The sequence below is a fragment of the Carcharhinus amblyrhynchos genome, chromosome 4, assembly GCF_965287045.1.
Source record: "Carcharhinus amblyrhynchos chromosome 4, sCarAmb.v2.hapA, whole genome shotgun sequence".
Lineage (NCBI taxonomy): Eukaryota > Metazoa > Chordata > Chondrichthyes > Carcharhiniformes > Carcharhinidae > Carcharhinus > Carcharhinus amblyrhynchos.
In genome coordinates, this window is record NC_137327.1 from 117,256,895 (window position 1) to 117,277,324 (window position 20,430).

At 43.7% G+C, this 20,430-nt stretch overlaps 1 protein-coding gene across 3 annotated transcripts in view; it reads right to left on the reverse strand.

Annotated features, from left to right (window-relative positions):
* Positions 1-20,430, reverse strand: part of fgf13a (fibroblast growth factor 13a) — a 494,238-nt gene that overhangs the window by 457,049 nt on the left and 16,759 nt on the right. For 2 of the 3 annotated variants that reach the window (XM_080187791.1, XM_080187794.1), the window contains exon 2: positions 15,444-15,686. In XM_080187791.1, the coding sequence (XP_080043917.1) occupies positions 15,444-15,492 (49 nt within the window). In that variant the 5' untranslated portion in view covers positions 15,493-15,686. Of the gene's footprint in view, positions 1-15,443; positions 15,687-15,976; positions 16,077-20,430 lie in introns of those variants that run through there. The other variant, XM_080187792.1, reaches the window with a different exon arrangement.

Below are 20,430 nucleotides of genomic sequence, written 5' to 3' on the forward strand. Positions count from 1 at the left end.
ATGGTAGCCATTCAGCGTGGAAGGCCTCGGCAATGAGTCCAATCCCCTAAAACAAAAGCAAAATACTGCAGATGTTGGAATCTGAAACAGAAGCTCCTGCTCTGCCCAAGACTGAATTGGTATCCGGAATTGGACACAATCACCGGAATTTTACCGCCCCGCCTGCTTCAGAATCAAAGCGGAAGAGGGACGGACAATGGAAATATCCATTGACCTCGGGTGGGATTTTTCAGTCTCGCTCGAGCAAGGCTGTAAAATCCCGTTCAATATTCCAGAAGGGGCAGAACTCGTGATTATTAAACATTTAGCTTGTGGTGATTTAATTCCTGCATTATTACAGTGATTGTATATGGTTCAAAGTGAGTTGAAGTGAATGTCTCAGCCTTCTAACTGTAAATATCATGAAGAAATATAGTATAACACCTGGATCAGCCAGCCTATCCTTAAACTGGAAAGTGCAGCATCTCTGCTGACAGGTGTGTTGTCCTAGAGATTTACTTATCCACTGAAACTCCACAATGCCTCGAACTCCACAAGCTAGAGATTCATTAGATTTACAACAAATCTAATACTAAACACCTGTTACTCAGCTTTATTCATTTTCAAATGTCAATGGAGTTGATCTTTGCCTCTCCAGTAACAAGATACACCTGTGTGGGCAGCAGATTTTCCTTCTAGTCAGCTACTTAAATCAATCTCTGAAGCAATGTTCCAAACTAATCTGCTGCGCTGTTAGTCAATGTACACATTGCTATTGGAAACCCAGTAAGAAACATTTCATTATCAGAGTTACATGAGTTTACTGTGGCACAAGTCAGGAGTGTGATGGAATACTCCCCATTTGTCTGGATGAGTGCAGCTCTAACAACACTCAAGAAGCTCAACACCATCCACGACAAAACTGCCTGTTTGATCTCCCCACCCGCCCCCCCAATCCATCATCTTAAAATTCAGCCCCTCCACCACCGACAACAGTGTGTGTACCATCTACAACAGGCACTACAGGAACTCACCAAGGTTCCTTAGACATCTTTCCCTACCATCTAGAAGGGCAAGGGCAGCAGGTACATCGGGACACCACTACCTGCAACTTCCCGTGCAAGCGACACACTTGGAAATATATCGCCATTCCTTCAGTCTTACTGGGTCATAATCTTGGATCTGCCTTGCCAACAGCACAGTGAGAGTACTCCAGTACGCCATTACCATTTTAAGGGAAAATTGGAATAGGCAATCAAATCTGGCCTGCCCAATCACACCTACATTGTCAGCTTGAATTAAAACATTACAATAATTCATCATACTTCCTACAATACAAAGGTGATTCCAACATACCTTGTTGGCTGTGAAGTGTGTGGGGACAATGCAAAATCGATCAAAGGTGCTATATAAATGGAAGTTCTTTCAAGGTACGTCCAGCTCTTATTATGGTCATTTGCATCACAATGATTAACATGAAAAATGGCCTATAGGAGGAAAGGAAGGGAAGGAGGTGGGGGATGATGGGAGAGCCATTGGGAAGAAAATAAAGACAAAGGCAGAAGGGAAGAAAGAAGTTGCATTTATGTAGCACCTTTCACAATCTCAGGAAATCCCAAAGCGTTTTACAGGCAATGAAGTACTCTTGAAGTGTAGTCACTGTTGTAATGTTGGAAACACAGTAACCAACTCGTACAGCAGGATCCCACTAACAACAATGTGATAATGATTTGACAATTTGTTTTTGAGATGTTGATTAAGGAATAAAAATTAGTCGACTGCTATTATTGCAAAATATTGTCATGTGAACTTTCACATTCACCTAAGGTGACAGATGCAGCCTCAATTTAACACCTAATCTAAAAGACAGCACCCTCAATACTGCAGCATTCCCTCACTACTTCACTAGAACATACGTCTTGATTTTTGTGGCCAAGTCTCTGGAGTGGGATTTTGAATCTAAAACTTCCTGGCTCAGAGGAGAGAAAGTTTAAGCGACTGAGCAAAGAATGTTCACAACAAACCTTATTAACAAGGGCATCAGATTGCAGTGGTTGTACAACAGATGAGCTGGAATTCAAAATCTACATTCTAATAACTTCTTTTTTTCCTACTATGAGACAGTTCTGCCCTATTTAAAACTGGTGTTTCTATTATAACAAGCCAAGAGGCATGAGTCAGTAATACAGGATTTTCCAAAGCTAACCTCGGGTCACTATTGCAGGAGTCTCATGCACAGCAAAGTCTATTATCAGGAGTTGATTTTCTGGTTTGATTGGTTCTTTCAAAGACAGAAGTGATTTTAAGTATATTTTAGCGACGCTGGGATAGATAAATTTAGATAGAATTGGGATAGACAGATAGATAGATATATTTCTCTTGCAGCCATTACAGTGCTCAGTAACGACTGTTCAGAGAATTACTGTCAGTGAGTAACTGGGATCAGCATAGATGCACGTTATCAGAGATTACCAATCATGTGTGTTAACTGCCTAAGTTTACCCTGTTTACATTAAAATGCATTTTCAACTTCTATAAAATTAGATTGTATTAACTGAGCTATTTGTTAAGAGGTGGAAATTATGGCACTGGACTGAGCTAGGCACAGTAAGAAGTCTCACAAGGCCAGGTTAAAGTCCAACAGGTTTATTTGGAATCACAAGCTTTCGGAGCACTCACCTGCCTCACCTGATGGAGGGGATTAAGGGTTATGGGGAGAGGGTGGGAAAGTGGAACTGAGCAGCGACAGATCAGCCATGATCTTATTGAATGGCGGGGCAGGCTCGAAGGGCTGGATGGCCTACTCCTGCTCCTATTTCTTATGTTCTTATATGTTCTTATGGACTTTAACCTAGTTTTGTGAGACTTCTTACTATTTGTTATGCCAGTGGCCGTTTATTGTAGAACAGTTCATGGAGGTGACAGGACAGAAACACTCATCGTAGGATATGAAATGGGACAACAGATAATATAACAATTATGCAGTGGGATTTTCCAGCCACCCTCGCCCCCCCCAAGGCCAGAAATTCCCACCCGAGGTCAACAAACCTTTGCACAGTTCGCCGAACTCTCTGTTCCACCCGCTACAATTCCTGCGGTGGATGGGACAGGAAAATTCCAGCCTGCCATCTTCTAAAGTTCAGCCAAGAGAGCTCTGCTGAAAGGACACTGTGCTGAAAATATAAACTCTGTTTCTCTTTCAGCTGGTGAATAGTTCCAGAATTTTCTGCTTTTATTTCAGGTTTCCAGTACCTGCAGTGTTTTATTTTGATGTACATGACACATATATCGTCTCAGAAAATCAGCAGTGGATGGAGGAGGCCTTTCAGCCCATCCTGAAGTTATCCAATCCGTATCCACTCCCCTGCTCTTTCTCATAAACGGGCACTGCTTCCTTTTTTCCAGTCTCTGATATTTCTGAAATACCTCTGGGATGTTTCTGGGGTTTGCTGAACAAGCACAATACTTTCACAACTGAAGCCCACACACACTGAGGGTTGTTCTCAAGTTAGAAAGCCTTCGCAATGATGCGGAGAACAGGCAGATCTTTCATAGGCAATCCCAGAGTATGAATTATTTGTGAAGTGCGGTCATCAACACTGGGGAAAGGGTGCAAAAGATTTACAAGCAGAGTGCCAGAAGTGAAAGTTGCAGCTATCAAAAAGGATCAAACAGATGACGGTTCAAGTCCGGGTGACCCTTTGTCAAAGGCCGGGTGCTCCCTCGGTGTCCAATGTGTAAATATTTATCTTGTTTGTGCCATTTGAAGTTAATGACAGTTCTGTCAAAGCTTTGACCAAGGGTCATCTGGACTCAAAACATCAGCTCTTTTCTCTTCTTACAGATGCTGCCAGCGTGCTGAGATTTTCTAGCATTTTCTCTTTTAGTTTCAGATTCCAGCATCTCAAGTAATTTGCTTTTATCCATGATAAAACAGGTCACAGTTTTCCTTCCAATAAAGACTTAACAGCAGGCGGTGGACACCTGAGGCCCATGTGGGTTCTGAGTGCAGCCCACGAGACATTTTGTTGAGTGTTGCCTGCGCACTCATCGTAGGATATGAAATGGGACAACAGATAATATTATGCAGTGGGATTTTCCAGCCACCCTCGCATCCAGCTGATTCCCATCCATGTACTTTACTTCCTACTGGTGTACCTGAAGTGATCCGCACCATAAAGCAAAGGCAAGTGAAGTACTAATTGAACACAACATTGACTGTGAGAGCCAAGTGTTCTCCCTGTGTTCAAGGTGTAAATATTTATCTTGTGTTTAACCATTTGAAGTTGACAACAGTTCTACCAATACATGAATGATTAAACATTTTCTTTAACTGGTTATGAAATGTTCACCATGTATTAAATGTTTTTAAGCTTATCCATGGGGTTTGTAGTGAACAAACCCCATTTCACTCCTGCGGTCCACTGAGATGAAGGTGGAGGGTCACTCATGCAGCCCACTCGCAGCGGGATTTTCCAGCCACGCTGGCCCCCAAGGCCAGGGTGCCCATCACTGACTTACAGAGACCTGACAGCGGTGGTAAAATGGGATTGGCAGGATATACGTGAATAATATTTCCACTCATGGCAGAATTCCGACCTAGGGGGTATAAATACAAACCAATAAATCCTCTGGAGAAATGAGAAGAAATTTCAGAGCATGGTTTGTGGAATGCGCTACCACAGAATGCGTTTGAGGCAAATCACTTAGGTGCTTTCAATAGGAAACTAGATGAATAGATGAAGGACAAGAGGATAGAAAGAGATGCTAAAGGCTGAGATGGGGTAGGTGGAAAGTGAAGCAAAATGTGTGGAGAATAAATGTCAGCATCAGCTGGTTCTCTGTTTCAATGTTGTATATTCCATTTAAAGATCCCATTATTAGCGAATGAGATATTCATTTCAATAATTATTTTCTAATGAACCATTATACTGGATTTTCTTTAGAAATGAGACCTGGAAGCACCTAAAAGTAAGGGGAAAAAAAATCAATATTTCTATGAAATCTTTTACAAACTCAGGAAGTCACCAAGAATTTTACAGCAAATAACACATTTGAAATGCAGTCACTATTGTAAATGTTGGAAATATAGCAAAGTTTTGATTTGATTTGATTTATTATTGTCACATGTATTAGTATACAGTGAAAAGTATTGTTTCTTGCGCGCTATACAGACAAAGCATACTATTCATAGAGAAGGAAACAAGAGAGTGCAGAATGCAATGTTACAGTTATAGCTAGGGTATAAAGAAAGATCAACTTGATGGAGGTCCACTCAAAAGTCTGACAGCAGCAGGGAAGAAGCTGTTCTTGAGTTAGTTGGTACGTAATCTCAGGCTTTTGTATCCTTTTCCCAACGGAATAAAATGGAAGTGAGAATGTCCAGGGTGTGTGGGGTTCTTAATTATGCTAGCTGCTTTGGCGAGGCAGCAAGAAGTGTAGACAGAGTCAATGGATGGTAGGCTGGTTTGTGTGATGGATTGGGCTACATTCACAACCTTTTGTAGTCCCACAGACAGCAATGAGATAATGACCTGTTTTAGCAATGTTAATTCAGAGATAAATATTGGTGAGGACATTGAAGAAAACGACTCATCTTCAAAGTAAGAAAGCAAACAGAGAGATCCTCAGTTTACCTTCTGACCTGAAAGGTGCAGGTCAGAGCAAATAATAACCTTCATGGGGCAGAAAACCTAACCTTGGACAAGTTGGAGTTTTTTTATGAATATATTTTTTACTGAAGATTTTTCATTTTTTACAAATAACACACATTCAAAGACTGGTACTTTGATTTTTGATTTGATTTGATTCACTATTGTGACTTACTAGTATACAGTGAAAAGTATTGTTTCTTGTGCACTATAACATACAGATAAAACATACCATTCATAGCAAAGGAAAGAAGATGCAGAATGTAGTGTTACAGTCATAGCTAGGGTGTAGTGAGAGAACAACTTAATGAATGAAGTTGTTAGAGAGTTAGATTCTCATTGTTAGAGAGTTTAAAAAGGTAGAATGAAGTTTTAGTAGCACAGAATGAGAGTAAAAGATAGAATTAGAAGGTACGCTGGGCACAGCTTGCAAGAAGTCGCCTCTCTCCAACATCATCTTAAATGGGCAGTACAGCAAGATCATTTTTAAACAAGTATTTGTAGGAGGAGACAGAAGGAAAAGAATATTATTCATTGTATCCAGCAACTCCCCTCATACAAGTAATGAAAGAATATATGGAAAAGTTAATGTGTATTTATTAGTTACAAGGCTTACATTAACACTGCAGTGAAGTTACTGTGAAAATCCCCAAGTCACCACAGTCCGGCCCCTGTTCAAGTCAATGTACCTAACGAGCACCCGGTTTCAAAATGTGAGAGGAAACTGGGCACCTGGAGGAAACCCATGCAGACATGGGGAGAATGTGCAAATTCCACAGAGATAGTGATCCAAGCTGGGAATCGAACCTGGAAGGATGGGGAGGATATCAGGATAACAGGATTTTAGCCACACTTGGGCTAAATAACCAGGGGTGAATAACCAAGTTCACAGGCAACAGAGTCACAGAACTTATGGAAAGCAAATCTTTAAAGCAGCTACAACCATTGCTTATTCAACCATAAAAAAAAAGATATTAGCACAGGTAAAATGGTGGTTAAACTGCCAAGGAAGTTGGAACATTTGTGGAGAGTGGAGACAAAAAAAGCTCAGAAGAAAAATGTTGAAGAAATCGAATGTGTCACCGACAAAGATCTCGGATAAAGTTTTCACCTACCAATTCAATTGGGCTGTCTACCAATACAGGTTTTCCTCATCCTCCTTCCACAGACTGGATCCTCTACTCCACATTATAAATAGTGCTATTACACCTCTATTTATACAAAAATAAGCTGGAATATACTAAAGGGAGAATCAAAAGCAAAAAACATGGCTAATGTTCTTATTCTAACACTGACAGATCACTGTTTGCCTTGAACTAACGCTGAGTATAAATTATAGGTCATCACAGAAAGAAAGGTACATCGTGGAGAAGCACTTAAGTGCTCTCAGTATGTGTTTGCTTCAATTCTGTTCCAACACTGAAATGTGTTCATCATTTTCCTGTCTCACTCTGTCTGTAAAATGTCAAAATATTTCTTGAATTTTATCCTGGTGAACTTTGTTGTTCATCTTCTTGTTTACTAATTTCTCTTGCACTTGGTCCGCATTATTCAGATGTGACAATAGATTGAGACCCTGTCCACCTTCTCAGAGAGTAGTAAAGGATTTCATTGTCACTACTTCAAGCAAGGGAGTCCTTCTCAAGGTCCAGTTCCTTCAACCAGCTTCACAACAACAGAATGCCTGATCATAATCACGCTGGGATCCTTACATAGAATATACAGCACACATATTTCAGTCCATCTTGTCTCTGCTGATGTTGATATACAATTACCATCATATTATGGTAATTCATCTTGGTATAAATTTGTTCAATGTTTCTCATCTGTATTTTGTTAGCTATTTTTTATTCCTCTTCTGGGGGATTGCATAAAATCTATCACACAAAGCAGGCCATTCAACCCAACGCTGGAGTTTATGTTCCACAGAGCTCCTCCCAACCTTCTTCATCTCATAATCACTATATCCTTCTACTTCTTATCGCTTTATCCAGCTTCCTCTTAAATGCATCTATAATATTGACCTCAACTATTCCATATAGCTGGGAATTTCACACTCTCACTGCTCTCTTGATTGTCTCTGACAGTCATTTGGCAGGACAGAACTTGGGTATCATTGAAAAAAGGGTTGAAACTTGGAGTTTTTTTTGCTTAGGTATCTGGAGTTGAACTTGAACCCACAACATTCTGACTCTGAATGCTACCAACTAAGCCACTGAATAAAATAATGAAGTGGTTAGGCTGCGTCCATGTGGATGGATTATTTGAATTGGGTCAAACAAAACAAGAGGACACGCACATAATTTATGTAGAGAAGAACTAGGTTAGATGCCAGAAGGTGTTTCTTTGCGCACAGCATTCTAAACCATTGGAATTAGTCACCAGTTTGTGGATGGAGTGCCTCACTGCGTATTTTACTAAGTAGCTGGATAATGCTGTCACTGAATATCACAACATACAACAAAGTAGGTGAGATATTGGAGGATGTGTCTCACAGACACAGTGTGAGTCCTGGGACTCGTACTGATTGCTGTCAGGGGTTGAAGAAGAATTTCCGAGATCTGTCTCCTTCCTTAATTGCCCTAGGGTTTTCCTGTGTGTTGCTTTTGCCTCTCTTAGCAGCTTTTGGCATTAGGGGATGTTGCAGACCATGATAACTTGCTACAACATGATTGAATGGGACAGTCTTGATGGGCCAATTGGTCTTTTCCTATTCTTAATTTCCAGATGTTCATTTCAAAGCACAGACCCACTGGATATAAAGCCACATTTGACCTAGAATGTTACTGTGTGCAACAAATAACAACTGCTAATGACTGAATCCAGTAATTAAGAATAAACAATTGCAGGTGCCTTTTGCAACCTTACCCAGCTGGTAGTAAATTCATCCTCAAGAGGCTTTGGACCAAATTACTTCAATGACTGAAACAGATTTTTTATAGAAAGGAACTAACTGAAACTAATAGTCTAGTCCTTTAACCCTTTGAAGGTTTCAGTAAAGTGAATGGATCTCAGGAGCTCCCAAACTAATGTAATGCAGGAAATGCAGCAGCTACATAGCAAACTCCCATCTCCAACATGTGCTCATGAGCAGATAATCTGTAACATTTCTCAGTAATGTGGGTTGAAGCATAGACCTTGGCTAGCACACTGGGAAGAAATCCCCCTGTCTCTCTTCAACATAATATCAGGGAATATTTTACATCTGCCTCAACCACAGATGGGACTGCGGTTTGACAATCTCTGTAAAAGATGACATCACTTTCTCAGCACCAGCACGGAAGTGTCATGGATTTTGTGCTCATGTACCTTAAGTGTGGCTTGAACTAATAAACTTTGAATTCAAAAGATGAGAATGCTACCCACTGTAGATGTGACTGGTACACAGAAACATGGAAGATAGGAGCAGGAAGAGGCCATTTGGCCCTTCAAGTCTGCTCCGCCATTCATTACAACCAACTCAATAGCCTAATCCTGCTTTTTTGCCATAACCTTTGATCCCATTCACCTCAAGTGCTATATCCAGCTGCCTCTTGAATACCTTCAATGTTTTGGTATCAACTACTTCCTATGGTAATGAATTTCACAGGCTTGCCATTCTTTGGGTGAAGAATTGTCTCCTCACCGTCCAAAATGGTCTACCCTGAATCCTCAGACTGTAACCCCTAGTTCTGGACTCCCTCACCATCTGGAACATCCTCCCTGCATCTATCCTGTCTAGACCTGTTAGAATTTTATAAGTCTCTATGAGATTCCCCTCTCATTTGTCTAAACAATCCGAACCTAATCAATCTCTCCTCGTACATCGGTTCCACCATGCTCGGAATCAGCTTGGTACAAGTGGGAATAATTATAACTGTTGCTGATAATGAAAATCAGGTGATATTGGATCAGGCACCTACTCCCATTTGCCTCTCCTGATTTTCCCCAAAGTGTATCATGAGTAGCCAGATGATGCCTGTTTGATGCTCACGGCAGAGGTTAAAGTGATCACATTTATTCTCAGGGTTATGTTTCATGGTCGTGTAGACACCTCTATTTTTAATTTCAGACTTGAGATTTAAATAAGCATCTGTCCAATGATAAAGCTGATGTGGTCTTTCAGGACTTTAACATATTAAACACAGCAAAGGTTAATCAGAGCATGCAGTGCAACTATAAAACTGTCAGTATTTTCACCAATTGAATAGACTGGGTTTTGTCACAATGAGCAAGCACTGCTCCAACATTCTTCTCAAGCTTCTCCTGCAGTATAATATTGAATGCAGCTGTGTGAAACGCAAAGCTAATGGCAGTGATCACAACATGTAATATATAGCTTCTGGACAACAGGTAGTTTTCACAAGGTGCTGCTCGGCTAACAATTGCTTTTTATCTGCACTATTATCAATGTTTAACTATAAAAGAGCAGCTGGTTCCTGACTGCTCCAGAGAATGGTATTAATTTACAGTTTGATAAACAGTCTGACCTTAACACATTAACCCACCTTTATCTACTGTTGCTTACATTTCTGCTGTACACTCCCAGCAATTTTGGAACATAGAAATATCAGAACAAGAGAAGACTGTTCAGCCCCTCGAGCTTGTTCTGCTATTGAATGAGATCATGGCTGATCTGTGACGCAACTCTAATCACAAGCCCCATCCCCCCCACAATCCCCTAATAACTTTGTATGAGAAAAATATACCAAATTTAGATATAAACTCAATAATTCATGCAGCATAAATTGCCAATTGCAGAAGAGGGTTCCAATGTACAACACCTACACCCTTTGGTGTGTAGAAATGTTTCCTAATTTCACTCCTGAATAATCTGGCTCTTGATTTTTGACCATGCCCCAAATCCTAAACTCTTCAACCAGAAAAAATAGTTTCTCTCTATCCATCCAATCTGTTCTCCTTAATATCTTCAAAACTGCAATCAATTCCAGCATGAACCTTCTAAATTCCAGAGACTATCATCCCAATTTGTGTAGTCTCTCTTCACAATTTAACCTCTGATATCCAGGTATCATTCTGTTAAGTTTACACAGTACTCCCTCCAAGGTCAACATATCCTTCCCAAAGTTGTGGTATCCAGAACTGTTCACAGGGTTGCAGTGTGGTCTAACCAGGTTTACACAATTGCAGTAGTTACTGGACCGGTAATCCACCTGGATTAATAACCCAAGAAAACATGAGTTCAAATCCCACAATGGTAACAGAATCTGGTAATAAGTAAACCAAGAAGTTGCCAAATTGCTGGAACAATGTAATTGGTTCACATATGTCTTTTAGGGAAGAAATTCTGCTGTCCATACTCAACGTAGGCTCTCAAGCTACCCTCTGGAGGAATCTATTGCAGAATTCTTACAGTGCAGAAGGAGGCCATTCGGTCCATCAAGCCTGCTCTTTGATAGAGCATTTTATCCAGGCTCATCCCCCACACTATCGCCTAACCCTATGCATTTATCCCCCTAATCCCCTGAACCTACATATTGTGGGACACAAAGGGGCAATTTAGCATGGCCAAACCACCTAACCTGTGCACCTTTGGAGTGTGAGAGGTAATCGGAGCACCCAGAGGAAACGCACGCAGGCACGGGGAGAAATGCAAACTCCACACAGACAGTCACCCAAGGCTGGAATTGAACCTGGGTTCCTGACACTGTGAGGCAGTCGTGTGAAGCATCGTGCCACACACACGCGTAATATCATATATCACATGGACTGAAGTAGTTCAAGAAGAAGCTCCACCATCACCCTTTCAGGGCAGCTAGAATATGAACAATAAATACCAGCATTGCATGTGATGCTCTCAGCCCAAGTATGGGCTGCAACAAATATTCCCACACATGGTCTGCCTGGAACCCCACTCTGGCCCCTCTTTCATCACAATCCTAATCAGCTCCCCTAAAAGCTGCCTTCAACACCTCATTAACATTTGGCATTCCAAAGCTCCTTTGCCCTTTCTGCTCGACTTATTTCTGCCATTGCTTCACAGCTGACATAGACTTTCCCCATCCTTCCTTTTATTACACGCCCAGTACCTTCCTATAATCCAACTCTCAGCACCTTCTTTCTAATGGAAAAGGGACTTGCATTTCACAATCATTGCAATTTTGAAGTGTAGTCATTGTAATCCACAATTATACTTCCAGCTAGATTGTGAAATGAGATCTTGCAATCTCTTGAGGCGTGCCAGTCATTATGTTTTAGAGCATGAGGGAAACTCATTCCATTAAGTGTCTATTGGGCTGGGGATGTGAATGATCACCGTAAGAATACAGGAACTCAGTAGAAGTGTGCAAGCGTTCTCAATATCTGTGAAGAGGAAAATAAGTTGATGAAATAAAAGCAAAATACTGTGGATGCTGGAAATCTGAAATAGAAACAGAAGATGCTGGATAAACTCAGCAGGTCTGGTAGCATCTGTGGAGAGAACCACCATTAATGTTTCATGTCCGTATGCCCCTTCTATAGCAAATTGGGTATAGGTCCACATTTAAAATATTAACCTGTTTGTTGCCTCCACAAATGCTGCCTGCAATCAGACTCTCACTTTGTTAATTATGTGAAGATTCTTTCTATTTCTCGAGGAACTAAAACCTGGCTTGTTATGATCTGGAATACACTGATGATTTGGATAAATACTTGAAAAGGTCGTGCATGGAGATATCGGTGGAGTGAGACTAATTGCAGAGCTCTTTCCATGAGGTCACATTCTCACAATGTGTCAAAATAATTCCTTCTTTAATTTCATAATTGTACAATTTCTACTTTAATGTTTCAAACAAAATCAAACAGAGATGGTTAGGAAGTTGAGGCACCTTTAAAATCTTTCACAAATTTCAAACGATTACTGAAATGAAATGGATGTGATGACAATAAGATTGAAATCAATTAGAACATCTACAACAACAGCTTGCATTGATAAAGCACCTGTAACCAAACAAAATATCCCAAGATGCTGCACAGGTGTGTACTCACACGGCACCGAAACCTGTGATTGTATAAATTATGTCAGGTGATCAAAACATTGGTCAAAGAGGTAGGTTATAGGAAATGTCTTAAAGACTGAAAGACATGTCGCTGGGCAGCGAGTTATCTTGAGGGAACTCCAGACTTGAAGGCAACTGAAGGCATGGCCAGGAATAGTAACATAATTGAAATCAGTGTAAAGAGACCAGAATTAGAGTAGTGCAGGGATGTTGGATGGCTGGAGAGCTGGAAGGGGTTACAGAGAAAGGGAGGGGCAAGGCAGAGTGGAGTTCTCCAGAAATATGAGCTGAAAAGGTTGAACCTACTACATCTAAGAGAGGTAACCAATCCTACTCAGATTGAGTGAGTGGCTAAAATCTGCAAATCTCCAGTAGACTTGAATTGTTTCAGGTTCCACTAAGCCATTCTAAGGTAAAAATTTCCCAAGGATCATTCCACAGTATATAGTTCACTAGATATTGGCGGGACCCGAGACTCACTCCAACCCTGACCTCCCAATATCCCATTCATATTTAACAGTCTCGTCCCACTGGAGCAGAATCTCAGCGGAGGTTCAAGTTCCACCTCACGCACTGCTGCTCTCTCTCACCCTGGGTATTAGGGACTGTAGTATATTACTCAAAATATGGTGAATGTTCTGAAATCAGTAGACATACGATTCATATTTATGTGACAGAAAGAGAGAAAAGATAGCTAGGAGAGGGAAAAAAGAAAACGCAAGGACATAAGGAAGGATGAATTTGGAGGGAGGGAATGAGGAAAACAAAGAGAAAAGAGAGAAATGTAAACAGTACGAGTCTAATCAAATTCTTAAATATTGTGGAATGGCTGAGAAAGCCTTATTTTTATCTCTCTATAAATAGTCTGTGTTGTCTAAGGCGCATTTGCTTGGAGCAGATGATGATTGCAGTAGAAGTAACAGAAATAAGATGGTACAATGCGTATTTATGGATGAGTTTACATTGCTAGTCAGGGAAATTCTTACTAAGAATAGCTTCACTGACTACATCTAAGACAGACACACAATTTGCTTTACTGATCATTGGAGAACGGACCTGCAGAAAATCTGCGAATGGAAGACAAATAAACAAGAGTTCAGACAAACATTTATATGCTGTACGTTGTTACTGATTCAAAGTTTAATAATAAATACATGTAAATAAACAAAGAACACAATTTCTTCATGGAGAAATCTGTATTGCTAACCACGTTGTGATTGATTTTGAAAATTCACATTGGCTACTTCTAGAAAATTCCATCTAGAAAGTTGTCTCATCAGGTTGTTAGTTTGTTATTGTACATGGTGTGGACTTAACACCAGCTTAGATATGGTCATGAGCAATGTACAAATGCTTAAACAAACACAAACTCCTCTCACCAATCTTCTAATAGAGATATTTGATGACCTTCCATCACCCACAGTTTGACCAGTTCTATCAGTTGAAGTTTGTTCTCAGCTTTGCAACAGTTTAGGTTGCACAATATTAACCATGATGTCATATTTGTTTGCAAGACTCCATAATTCTGACCATTCATCTCAGCTTCAACTCAATGCCTCTATGTCCTGTGGGAAATATTAATAGTGGTCCTGGGTGGATCAATCTGGCTTCAACTGGACAATTGGGTCATCACTGAGAGAATGAGTTCAGACACTTTTAATCCCTCTGTTCTATTCTGCAAACATATTTTATTAAAGCAGACCAAATATTAAATTCATATGCAAACTGCTGTCAATACAGTCTGCATTGCCACCTCATTGAAACTCCAGGGAAAGTTAGACGTGAAGCCTCCAGCCTACTCTGACCATTCCTAGTGGGAAAAGATTGCTCCTAGCCGACTTTAAACTGCAAATGTCCACAAGCTTTGCTGTGGGCCGGAGCCAGTACTGTGCTGCACTTTGTCTCAGAAGTTTCGAGCAGAATTATTGTGGGTGATGCTGCAGACACTAAAGGAAGAGGTCTCCCAGGAGTTAACATCCCCAGAGTCCCAGCTGTACAGTAAACGGCAGGTGAGTTAGAAAGATAGTACGATGGGTGCGATGGATGGCCCACTGCATATCCAGCACTTTGTAAACCAGCTGAATGAATGTCCATGAAGCCCGGTGTCCAGCTCACTTACACCTATAGAGTCAGCTTAATACCTGAATCCAGACTTACATCCTGTATAACCGTGGCTTGAAGCTGATTCTATTCTGCAAAGAAAACCCATCCCAAACCTCCATGTGAAATTAACAACCAATTGAAGGGGGAAGGAGCTCTGTTCATTCCAACGCACCCCTGTGGCCACAGAAGCGGGGGGGAGGGGGGGTAGCACAGCCTCTTCAAGAAGCCAGTTTGAGAAGTGAACCAGCTTATGTCTATCACGTTGTCCACCAGGAGAGGAAGCAGGGAAACTTGAAGGGAAAGTCTTTGTGTTGCAGTCCAGGTCTTTTTTTTTAAGCATTATTCTGGCGTTTAGTTTCTCAGATGCGGATCCAGCGCCCTGGTGCCTGCGGCAACTGACCTCAAACATCAGATTCTGGATACAAACACCTTCCTTTGTTGTCCTCCGGATCAGCCCGGACTCTCTCCCCTCTCTAAGTAAAGCCCTGTCACCATAGCAATACTCAGCACCGGGATGGTGAACCAAGCAAACATCCAGTGGCTGAGATAGAGCGCTTGGGGAGGGATTCAGCACCGGCTGGCTCCCCGAGCGGGGGCAATGTTCGGATACAGGACACCCCCTCTCCATCTCTTCCCCAGCACCCAGACAACGCCACTCTCCATCCCGAGGGGCACAGTGCAATCCCAGAACAGTCCAGCCCGCTTTCCCATGGAAGGAACTCTGCCTTACCTTTGCCGGCATCCTTTTCTTCCTTTGGTTTGGTGACTTTTCCGCTCATAGATCCCAGTTTGGATGTGTGATTCCTAAGCGAGCTTTGGGAAGAGGGAGATGAGGCGAGCAATCACAATCCAGGGCGGTGTGGGCTCTGGGAGTGGAGGGTGCCCAGTAGTCGGTGTGGAGCCCCCTGAGCTGGGAGTCTGGCTGTCTCTGTGGCTGCCTCTCTGCTGCTGCTGCTGCTGCTGCCGGGGAAAGCTGTCGGGAGAGAGAGAGAGCAAAGCAATAGCCGTGATGTGAATCACACATCCCTCTCCATCTCTCCTTCCCCAGCACACCCCCCCCCACCCAAAACCATGACGTCCAATTCCCACTCCCCCACCCCCCTGCCCGACACAGACAGTCCTGCCAAATATCCAACCAGTTCACAAAGCATCCCACAGCCTCAACCTCTCTCAGCATCTGCCTCTCGCTCACACACAGGCTTTTATATCCAACTCGCCATTTTTAAGAGATTACTTCTCCCTCCCTCTCTTGGTATTTCTTACCTTATTTCCAGCTCTTTGTGCTGAGGGGGTGTCTGCTCCTCACAGCCTAGCCCCCCACACTCCGCATGAACATCCCACACACACGCTTCACCCTGCCTCACTTGTACAGGGGGAGTGGGGAGGAGGGGGAATCTCTCTGCAAAGTGCAGCCCAGACGGACAGGAGGAGGAGGGGGGAACCAAAGGGAGGGAGGTTGTGAAGGAAGATGAACTGGTACACACACACACACACACACTCACACACAGGGGGAGAGAGAGACAGGGAAGAGAAAGGCAGGGGAGAGAAGAGGGAGAGAAGCTGTACAGGTGGAGCAGGATGAAAGCTGCAGATGAGCTGGGAGAGATTGGGCACCCGGGGGAGAGTCTGGGAGAGGGGGAGAGAAAGTCTGGTTGTGGGACCAGGCAGCCGCTAATTAACTGGAAATAACAACCCGCCTTTTATGTGCCTTCGTGTGTATCTGTGTATGTGTTTGTCTGTGTCTGTATCTTTGTGTGTCTGTATGTGTACCTATGTGTGTCTGTGTGTGTGTCTGTATGTGTATGCGTATCTGTCTATCCGCCTGTGTATCCAGCTGAGCTTGTGTGTATCTGTGTGTATCTATCTGTGTGTCAGTTTCCATCTATGTGTGTGTATGTGTGTGTCCACTTGTGTCTCTGTGTGTGTCCACTTGTGTCTGTATGTGTGTCCACTTATGTCTCAGTCTCTGTCTGTGTGCAATACTATCTAGTTGGTGAGTTTGGATTGCTGGGTTTAAGTGCGTGTGTGTAGCTGGCTGTTTAAGATTATCTTCTAAGGTTTTTACATCAACAGATGACACCGCTTTGTTCTGTATCTTTATACTGACATATTTATCATTCTGGGAACATCGCATCAAACTGGGAGCTCTGGGCTGTTAATGTGGGCTAGCTAACTCTGTAGCTCTTTTTTTAAAATGTTTTAATTTGAATGAATGGGTTAGTGTTCCGCACTATTCCGCCATGTGAACAAGATGCTCGGCTGGTCAGCATTCCAATGTGTTAATAAATTTGTTTCTCTTCCACACATTAACAACATCTTTCTACTTCACACTGGAATCAATTCCCGACATGTAAAGTTTGATGCCGATAGAACGACAAGTTTTGAATTAGATGTTCCACCTTCTCTCCTTCACCCCGCAATGTGACCCTCCACACAGTTATGTACACACATAAGTATAGCACAGCTTTCTCCAGGGTCCGAATGGTCCAATGCTGCTGCTCATTCTGATGTTCTGGTGTACACACTCACACAGATACACACATACTGACACAGATACACACATACACATATACCAAACATCTCTCTCACACACACACATACATATACACACATATGTACACACACATAGATATACATACAAACATATACTTACTCACACATACATGCACACACATACACACACACATACAGACATGCACACACATGCATACGTACACACGTTCATACACACACACGCACACACACACACATACATATACACACACATACCAAACATCAGACATGCACAATGGGATAGTGTTAAAGGCACTGAACTGGTGTCCTTCCAAATGAGCAAAAATGTTTCTACCTGGTTTAGTCCCCGCTCCCCGAGGTTACAGATAGCATTCCCCTCACTCTAACCCAGGATTGGGAATTCCCCTCACTCTAACCCCGGATTGAGAATTCCTCTCACTCTAACCCTGGATTGGGAATTCCCCTCACTCTAACCCAGGATTGGGAATTCCCCTCACTCTAACCCCGGATTGAGAATTCCTCTCACTCTAACCCAGGATTGAGAATTCCCCTCACTCTAACCCAGGATTGGGAATTCCCCTCACTCTAACCCAGGATTGGGAATTCCCCTCACTCTAACCCAGGATTGGGAATTCCCCTCACTCTAACCCAGGATTGGGAATTCCCCTCACTCTAATCCCGGATTGGGAATTCCCCTCACTCTAACCCAGGATTGGGAATTCCCCTCACTCTAACCCAGGATTGGGAATTCCCCTCACTCTAACCCCGGATTGAGAATTCCTCTCACTCTAACCCAGGATTGAGAATTCCCCTCACTCTAACCCCGGGTTGGGAATTCCCCTCACTCTAACCCAGGATTGGGAATTCCCCTCACTCTAACCCAGGATTGGGAATTCCCCTCACTCTAACCCCGGATTGAGAATTCCTCTCACTCTAACCCCGGGTTGGGAATTCCCCTCACTCTAACCCCGGGTTGGGAATTCCCCTCACTCTAACCCCGGGTCGGGAATTCCCCTCACTCTAACCCAGGATTGGGAATTCCCCTCACTCTAACCCCGGATTGGGAATTCCCCTGACTCTAACCCAGGATTGGGAATTCCCCTCACTCTAACCCTGGATTGAGAATTCCCCTCACTCTAACCCCGGATTGAGAATTCCTCTCACTCTAACCCCGGATTGGGAATTCCCCTGACTCTAACCCTGGATTGGGAATTCCCCTCACTCTAACCCCGGATTGAGAATTCCTCTCACTCTAACCCAGGATTGGGAATTCCCCTCACTCTAACCCCGGATTGGGAATTCCCCTCACTCTAACCCCGGATTGGGAATTCCCCTCACTCTAACCCAGGATTGGGAATTCCCCTCACTCTAACCCAGGATTGAGAATTCCCCTCACTCTAACCCCGGATTGGGAATTCTCCTCACTCTAACCCAGCATTGGGAATTCCCCTCACTCTAACCCCGGATTGGGAATTCCCCTCACTCTAACCCAGGATTGAGAATTCCCCTCACTCTAACCCCGGATTGGGAATTCCCCTCACTCTAACCCAGCATTGGGAATTCCCCTCACTCTAACCCAGGATCGGGAATTCCCCTCACTCTAACCCCGGGTTGGGAATTCCCCTCACTCTAACCCCGGGTTGGGAATTCCCTTCACTCTAACCCAGGATTGGGAATTCCCCTCACTCTAACCCCGGGTTGGGAATTCCCCTCACTCTAACCCCGGGTTGGGAATTCCCCTCACTCTAACCCCGGGTCGGGAATTCCCCTCACTCTAACCCCGGATTGGGAATTCCCCTGACTCTAACCCAGGATTGGGAATTCCCCTCACTCTAACCCCGGATTGAGAATTCCTCTCACTCTAACCCCGGATTGGGAATTCCCCTGACTCTAACCCTGGATTGGGAATTCCCCTCACTCTAACCCCGGATTGAGAATTCCTCTCACTCTAACCCAGGATTGGGAATTCCCCTCACTCTAACCCAGGATTGAGAATTCCCCTCACTCTAACCCAGGATTGAGAATTCCCCTCACTCTAACCCCGGATTGGGAATTCTCCTCACTCTAACCCAGCATTGGGAATTCCCCTCACTCTAACCCCGGATTGGGAATTCCCCTCACTCTAACCCAGGATTGAGAATTCCCCTCACTCTAACCCCGGATTGGGAATTCCCCTCACTCTAACCCAGCATTGGGAATTCCCCTCACTCTAACCCAGGATCGGGAATTCCCCTCACTCTAACCCCGGGTTGGGAATTCCCCTCACTCTAACCCCGGGTTGGGAATTCCCCTCACTCTAACCCCGGGTTGGGAATTCCCCTCACTCTAACCCCGGATTGGGAATTCCCCTCACTCTAACCCCGGATTGGGAATTCCCCTCACTCTAACCCCGGATTGGGAATTCCCCTCACTCTAACCCCGGATTGGGAATTCCCCTCACTCTAACCCAGGATTGGGAATTCCCCTCACTCTAACCCAGGATTGGGAATTCCCCTCACTCTAACCCAGGATTGAGAATTCCTCTCACTCCAACCGAGGATTGGGAATTCCCCTCACTCTAACCCCGGATTGGGAATTCCCCTCACTCTAACCCCGGATTGGGAATTCCCCTCACTCTAACCCCGGATTGGGAATTCCCCTCACTCTAACCCCGGATCGGGAATTCCCCTCACTCTAACCCAGGATTGGGAATTCCCCTCACTCTAACCCCGGGTTGGGAATTCCCTTCACTCTAACCCAGGATTGGGAATTCCCCTCACTCTAACCCCGGGTTGGGAATTCCCCTCACTCTAACCCCGGATTGGGAATTCCCCTCACTCTAACCCCGGGTTGGGAATTCCCCTCACTCTAACCCAGGGTTGGGAATTCCCCTCACTCTAACCCTGGATCGGGAATTCCCCTCACTCTAACCAGGATTGGGAATTCCCCTCACTCTAACCCTGGATCGGGAATTCCCCTCACTCTAACCCCGGGCTGGGAATTCCCCTCACTCTAACCAGGATTTGGAATTCCCCTCACTCTAACCCCGGGTTGGGAATTCCCCTCACTCCAACCCTGGATCGGGAATTCCCCTCACTCTAACCCTGGATCGGGAATTCCCCTCATTCTAACCCCGGGTTGGGAATTCCCCTCACTCTAACCCAGGATTGGGAATTCCCCTCACTCCAACCCCGGGTCGGGAATTCCCCTCACTCTAACCCAGG